General features: G+C 39.2%; 1 protein-coding gene across 1 annotated transcript; it reads left to right on the top strand.

The window, feature by feature from the left end:
* The first annotated feature begins 210 nt into the window (after positions 1-210).
* LOC121956788 (ADP-ribosylation factor-like protein 4D) lies at positions 211-5,687 on the top strand. The gene is made up of 3 exons (XM_042505172.2): positions 211-379; positions 1,937-2,667; positions 4,697-5,687. Exons 2-3 carry the CDS (start codon positions 2,224-2,226, stop codon positions 4,859-4,861), a joined length of 609 nt encoding a protein of 202 aa, XP_042361106.1. The 5' UTR covers positions 211-379; positions 1,937-2,223; the 3' UTR covers positions 4,862-5,687.
* Positions 5,688-8,069: the final 2,382 nt, after the last annotated feature.

Here is an 8,069-nt window from a genome sequence, read left to right as displayed (position 1 = left end):
TATTTTTTATTTTTTGCTAGGATAGTACATAAACGTTCCAGTTATTTTCGATCTTATCTTGTCTAAAGGATAACTTCAGATCAAATATTTTCTTTTTCAAATATATTCTTTTTTTTTTTGGACATGTTTCGGTCCTCTCTGTCTCTGTCCCTCCCGCTGCTGTGACGTCATCAGCGGGGGGTTGCTCGTGCTTTTCCTCGCGCTACTCCTCTTCCGCTGCCAGTCGTCGTCGGACCAACGCAGAGCACACTCAGTCTGCACAGTGCAGTCTTGGAAACGAACGTACTGGGATTATTTTGGCGTTAAACTTGGATACTGTTCACAAAGTCGTCGTTATGCAACATGTCGACTAGTTTAAAGAGCTTGGGAGTGCCGACAGGTGAGAAACATTAACATTTTTATCACTGAAATAACCCCTACGCGCTGACTTTGTCGGGGCGCGCGGCTGGCAGTGATTAGACCGGCGGCACTGGTCCTGTAAGTCCTTCCGCCGCGCAGCACAAAGAGAAGGAAATGTACTTTAAAAAAAAAACGAATTTGAACTTTTGTAACTAAATAATAACTCTTGATTGTGCAGTACAATTACTTTAACACGTCTGAGCGCACGTTTCATTCTGTTGTTGTTAATGATTGAGGCTGTGTGTTTATCCGAATTACATCTACGACCTGCAGTGTTTGTGCTGTTGGGGTGACTAACTTACCTCAGCATCAGCACTGACTATGTTTGACTCTATAAAAAGCCAGAACAGAGGATCTATTTGATCCATGTTTTTCTCGTCCTGTGCAGGAGACAGCTAGAAAACACCACAGTTGCTGACGGTGCTCTCTGCCCTGCAAATGCGATGGCTCTCCATTCACTGCACTGTCAGAACAAAAGATGATCTGCTTTTTACCACTAAAGTTTTTTTTTTTTTTTTTAAAAAAAAAAACATGTTTGACCCTTTGAAACCTGAACTGACTGGCTTCATTTCTCTGAAACACAAAGGAAGAGGGCAGTGAGCAATGTCAGAAGAACTGACACAATTAAACGCAAGAAATTAGTCAAAAGTACGGGAAAATTACCTGAAAATAATTATAATAAAAAGAGAAAAAGAAAGAAAAAAATAAACATTGAAATGACCTGGGAAAAGTGCTTGAAATTATGGTAAATCTTAAAAAAAAACTTCAAGTAATTGAATATGTAGTCATGATAATATTTGTAGTTTTTCCCTGCATTTTCCATTTTCCCTCTCCTTTAACCCTTTTAACCTGAGCGAATTGGCTTGATTTGTTTGAATGAATAAATAAATAAGTAGTGGCAATGAGCAACCAAGGAAGAAATCACTCCCTGATTAGCAAGAAATTCATAAAAGTGCAAGAAAATATCTGAAAATTGATAATAATTTTAAAAAAGAGTACACTCACATGATTGAGGAAAACCATTTAAAATATTATAATATTTGATGTAACATAATCTTAAAATATATGATTACGATTACTACTATAAATACACAATTATCTCTAGCTTTTTTCTTTATCCCCTAGATATTCTTTTTCTAACCTTTTCGAAATATTTATTTAAGTCTACTCATTTCTTGCTAAGGTGCTCATCACCTTTTCCATGTTTTTGAAAGAAATTAAACAACTTTGTGCTTTTAACAGTTTAAATACTTGTCAGAGGTGCCTGAAAACAGCACAAGAATAAGGTTTTAGAGGGTTAATTTGTTCTTTTTATGTAAAATTACCACTGTAGTCATATCTAATCAAGTATAGAATTTACTATAAAAGAAGTGTACAATGTACAAAAGACATACAATTCTGTCCTCTCCGTGGTGTGACAGTGGATTGTAGCTGCGCTAAGTCTCTGTTTCTCTTAATTACTGACAGCCCAGTGCCCCTCTTAAAATAGCTGACTCATGTTTTCCTCCCCCACTCCCTTTTTATCTCCTGTCCGCAGTGAGTGCAGCCAGTGGTCTGTCCCCTCATCATCCTGTACCAGCCTTTGAAGTGAGGCCAGGAGTGTGAACCGCTCTCCAGCCAAACCGTCCCCTCCCTGTCCCTCCTGCCACCTTCAAAGTGTCCACACACACACACACACACACACACTTTTTTTGCTGCCAAGGACACAAAAAGCAAGTGAGACAAGGACCCAGGAAAACAGCGAGAGAGTGGGAGTTGAGAGGAAGACCTGCCAAAGGAAACTATAAACTTTAGAGTGAACACTCCACTTTACAGGACCTAAATATGGGAAACCAGTTAACAGAAATCGCCCCCAACACCCCGTTCCTGCCCAGCTTCCAGTCTCTACATGTAGTGGTGATTGGTTTGGACTCTGCAGGGAAAACTTCTCTCCTCTACAGACTCAAGCTACGGGAGTTTGTCGAGACGATCCCCACCAAAGGCTTCAACATGGAGCGGATTAAAGTTCCCATGGGGAACTCCAAAACCAACACCACCACGTTCCAGGTGTGGGATGTCGGCGGTCAGGAGAAGCTGAGGCCCCTCTGGAAGTCGTACACTAGGAGGACGGACGGGCTGGTGTTCGTGGTGGATGCGGCCGAGGCGGAGCGAATGGAGGAGGCCAAGGTGGAGCTCCACCGGATCACCCGGTCGGCTGAGAACCAGGGGGTGCCCGTGCTGGTTCTGGCAAACAAACAGGACCTGGATGGAGCTGTGTCAGCCTCAGAGGTAATTAATGTTAGAAAAATGGCTTGCTATTGTTGTACAGAGCTGATTTAGTTCCAACATTAACAAGTGTTAACCAAGTATCTAAACATCCAAATATAATATGGAAAAGTCACCATTTGTGTGATGTTTTGTTGTCAAAGTATTGCTTTAGTATCTAAATTAAAACTCAAAATAGTATCACACCGGTATTAGCATTGAAAAACAAGTTAGGCTGAAAATGGACTGAAGAGTGGCCAATTGCAATATCCATATCATAGGAGATGTAATTTTTTTATACGGGGGATAAGTTGTGTCACAACCCATTATGAATGACGCATTTTGGCACTGCAGAGATGCCCCAGCCTGAGGATAATGTTCAAGATGTAAGGGACGCTTGTTTGTTTGTATGCTTGTTTGATACAGATCCCAGCATAAATCACACAATTTAGTTGGTTTTATGTCAAACATTTTTTGCATTTTTTGTTACACTCTCCAGTGTGTGATAATGACACCAAAGTCAAGTTCAAATTAAGATAAGACACTTAGGAGCAACTAAGTCTAGGGCTGTCCCCAACAATAGATCTCAAATGTACAATAACATTTTTTTTCCAACATAAGATATCAAACAAAAGCCAGAGAATGTAGCATAATAACTTGCTGAGAACTGTAGATTCACCACTTCTTCATAGTTCTGTGCGGTCTCTCTCCCCCTCTGTGCTGCTGCCTGCATGTCCACAGCTGCAAAGAGTAGTGTGAAAGTCGAGCACTCACTACACAGCAAAATCTAAGAAGCAAAACATCCGCAGAAGTACACTGTTCAGAAAAACAAACAGCTGCTGGTCTTGAAGCAATCTTAGTCAACTAATGACTAATGATTTGAGCCTCCGGTTTTCAGAGGGCAGCCCCAACAAAGTCTGCATGAGGTGGGAGGAGGGGTCGAACAAAACAAGTCTTTCAGTCAGGAGCCTGCAGGTCACTTTCTGTGTGACACCAAAAGTCAGTGTTGTTTAAATGTAAAGTTGTGTAACTTATGCGCATCCCCTGTAAAACCTAAAGCCACTGTTGTTTTTAACATAATGTGATGCAACGTGTGTACGGTCATCGCACACTGACGCCACCCACATTCACCTTACAGCGTTTAAACCCAAAACACTTTTTTCTAAACTCAACAAAGTGGTTTTGCAGCCTGAACCTAACCCCGGCTGTTACACAGCATTTAACGAGTCAAACCACGATGTCTTTGAGCTGTGTGTCACATGGACATGCTCGAGGCTTCCCCCGTGTGTCACTGTGAGATGCTGAAGGGCGTGATACAGCATTGGTATTTGAAGGCCTGGGAATAAGAACAGGTCGAGCAAACCAATAAATCTTCTCTAATTATTTCAGCTTTGATAGATAACGGCTCTTTCTGTCCTTGTTGCACCTCTTTGCCTGGTAACATTTCATGGTAACTAATAAGTAGTGAAAGATATCAAATTTTGGCAGCCCTTTGCAGCTTTGTATCAAAATATAATCAAAGTAGTACTTAAGAGCATGAAACCACGTTTAGGAATGACTTAAAAATGCATAAAAATGTATAATTCTGTAACATAAATTTAATATTTTATCATGATAATTATAAATGTACTTTTTCCTACATGCCTACCCCTTGTTTTCTTTTTTCCCTCTACTTTGACCCTTTGAAACTTGAGCAAACTGGCTTGATTTGGAAAAAAAAAAAAGAAAAAAGAAGGCAACGAGTATTCAAAGAAGTAATCAAAAAAGTAATAAAAAAAACCCATCGAAAGATAAAAAAAAAACACAAGACTTAGGAAAAGTGCTTTAATTATAATAGTTATGCTACGTTGTTTTAAATACGTAAAATTATGATCCATTATTGGAAAAATAACAACCTGTTCTGTACCTGTAAATGAACTCGAGTCCTGAGAGTAATTGAGACCAGTTCAAGTCAACAGTTAACACTGCATCACTGAAAGACCCGTTTTGCTGTCTCATATTGTCAGATGTCAGACTGTAACTGACGTTTTGTATTCTGCCTCTTGTGTTTCAGGTGGAGAAAGTTCTGGCTCTCCATGAGCTGAGCTCGTCCACGCTGCACCACACACAGGGCTGCTCAGCGCTGGATGGTCAGGGCCTGCAGCCCGGCCTGGAGAAACTCTACGAGATGATCCTGAAGAGGAAGAAGATGCTCCGACACAGCAAGAAGAAGAGATGAGACGGAGGGTGGCAGCCGTGCTGAGGTCAGACGTTACTTTGGAGCCGCTGCTCGTTTGTGGACCTTCTCAGCAGCCATGTCTGTAATACTTTGGAACCAGAGGAAAACCTGCCAGTCCTGCAGACAAGTTGGGACGTCTTTAACCGAGTTCACACCTTGGCTCTAAAATCTGTTCCAAATGTTAACACCTCCCTTCACCCCCGAAACATTTTCCCCTCGTGTCCCATCCTTGACGGAGCGCTGCACAGAGACATTAGCTCCAGAGGAGGCAACAGAGGAGAACCTGTGCAATATATGACGAACGCTCACTGATGCACTCACTCCAAGATTGAAGGATATTTAGTTTCACTACTTTGTACAAACTGTATTGTCAACAGAACCCTGCAGGCCCGAGCATCGTTCCTGTTCCTTTCAAGTTTCAGTGTCTCACTTTACTCCAAATCTTTATGTTGCATGACGTTCACCCACACGCCTGTTAGGGGATATCAAGACAACGCTTTTGTTGATCAAAAGAAGACCATTATGATTATTGTAGATTAGAAACAGCCCAGTGTTCAGTGAAGGTATGTCATTGGGACTATAGTTAAAATGTGCCACAAACATGACATGTACAGACTGACACTGTGCGGCTGCTGAATCCAGCCCTGCAAGTTTCCATTGTTTTTCACTCCTCACCAAAGTTTGTTTGCTTGTCACAGTCGGGTGTGTTTCAGAGTTGGCTGAATGGTTGGTTTGTAAGTTCAAACAACAAATTGTTTTTTATATCGTGTACATTTTGTTTTGTAAAATGTTAACATGAATAAATTATTGAGCAACTTTGGCATTATTTACTGGAAACGTGCCTTTATTTTTCACATTTAATTCATCACATTGACTTAACAGTGGAGACTTTGGCTAGCCTGAGCTTTTCAAAATTGAGCTTTAAAAAATTGTATACATAAATATTATTTCCTACTTTTATTGAGTTTATTTTTTAAAAGAGTTTTTAATTTTTCGTAAAAAACAAATACAAAAAGAATTATTTTTTTATTGTACTACATGCAAAGAAGATCTTTTATATGATCACAGTCTGGGATATGTCAATGATAAGCAGCAACATTGATAATGACAGTGCACCTAGTGGAAATAGCATGTATTTTCTTTATATGTAATCAGATAGAAAATAGTAAAAATGACAAATTCCAAGGCAAAACACCAGAATGACACCCAGAAATTATATAATGCAAATAATAATATAATAATATAATAATGTAATGTAATGGGCTGGTACTCACAGGAACAGATTTGCTGCATAAATAAATTCAAGTCTTAAAAGGTATTGAAATAATTAATTAAAAAAATAAGGCCAGACATGGGAAGTAAGAATTTATGAATCGTTTTTGTTCTCCTGATGTTGCATCGAAAGTCTCAAATTAATTGATAAAGTCAGTTTTTTGTTTGTTTTTTTTTTTCCTTCTTAAGCTCTTCATGATGGGAATCCAAACAGTGGAATCTCACATGCAGCTTGAGAAACACAAATAGACCAGAAATGCCAGATATTTACCACTTCTGTTGGTTAACTAGAAAGATACTTTTAGAATAATATATGTTCATCGTCTTTCATGTGTTCCACTCTAAAAAGGGTTGTTTTTTCATCACATATGACATATGATCTATGACATTTTCTTTTCAAAAGTCATGTTTTATGCTACAATAAAAATTTGGGCAAAATAAAACCATTTTTCTTTAGGTGTAGTAACAGAAAATTGTCCTTTAACTCAATTCTGAGTGGCATTGAAAAAGTCTTAAAAGTCTTAAATTTACCCTGCCTTAGGCTGCAGGAACCGTGGACCAACTTATTAAAGCCTGATTTTATTTTTTCTTATTTTCAACAATTCTCAACAGAAGTACAAAGCTGACTTTCTGCATTGATTTGTAAAATAAGTCACAAAAGTATATTACGCTATAGATAAAGTTCACTTTTGATTCTGGAAAATGTACTTTGACAAAAATTGGAAACTTAAAAATGATTTACTCGCCTTTTTAAGAGCTTTTGACCAATTCAACTGGCTGAAATGCAGAAATGCGAAAACCTACAGTTCTTATGGCCAAAATCCCATAAATTCCCATAGAGCCCCCTGTTAAAAATCTCCAATTTAACATCAGAAATAATAATGTTTTCAGCCTGGTACAAAAAATGGTGTTGGTCTCTTTAGCAAATTTCAACATTCATGACAACTGTATGGTGAACACAACAGAGTTGCAAGAGCAGCTTCCCAACTCGTCCACCCCTTAAACCATGAGACTAATAGTTTACCCCTGGCAGAGTGAAGTCTGCAGCAGACAGCCGGTTTTCTGTCGCAGTATTCGTTGCCTCATGTGGATCAAACAGGTTTCATGTCAGTGTCCTCGGGCTAGCGTTTCGTCAGTGGGTCAGTCCATTATTTCTCCCACACGCCTCTGTTATTCCCCTTCTCTCTCTCTGTGACTCCCCCTTCTCTCTGACATTTACCAGTATCAAGTGCCCAGGCTCATATGGCTGTCCTGTTTGCGTTGGTTGTGCCCTGCAGAGTCCTTTCAGGGGGAGAATTTCCCACCGTGAAACACCTGCATGATTACATTTCACTTTCATGACGTCACAAGAGGCAACGATTACTACAAATACCAGAGCAGGGATGCAGACTACATTTGGTTTTGAAATATGAAAGGTTCATGGGATGCATACCATTATTTTCAGTGTAGACACCAAATATATGCATGTTAACACATTAATTTTCTCTGCTTTGATAATCGTGTCACAGTAAGTGCACATCGTAACTGTGGTTAAGAAACAGTGAAGGTGAGATGAAGAATTTATGCACCATATTTCATCCACAGAAATATATCAGAAGACACCAGCAACAAAGAAAAAAAAACATCGGAAGAGGGTGAAATGCAACCTAATAAGAAATGGCCCAAACATTTGCAAGTAAAAGAAAATTATCACAAAATTTAAAAAAGACAAGAAAAAGACCTAAAGAAAGTGCTTATAACACAACATAATGTAACACAATTTGAAATATATTAAGATAATTGTGAATATCGTTTTCTAACCTATTTCAAGCCAGGTGTTAATTAGCAACTGAGCCACATTCAGAGATCTCCACATTCGCTTTGGTTTGTACCATATTAACATTCCCATTAGAGCTACAAGAATAAAACCCAACTGACGGCTAACTAGCATTGTCTG

The sequence above is a fragment of the Plectropomus leopardus genome, chromosome 18 (assembly GCF_026936395.1).
Source record: "Plectropomus leopardus strain MGB_pleo_1.0 chromosome 18, ASM2693639v1, whole genome shotgun sequence".
Classification (NCBI taxonomy): Eukaryota; Metazoa; Chordata; class Actinopteri; order Perciformes; family Serranidae; genus Plectropomus; species Plectropomus leopardus.
Note: the sequence above shows the minus strand (reverse complement) of the source record. Positions and strands in the feature narration are given on the sequence as shown.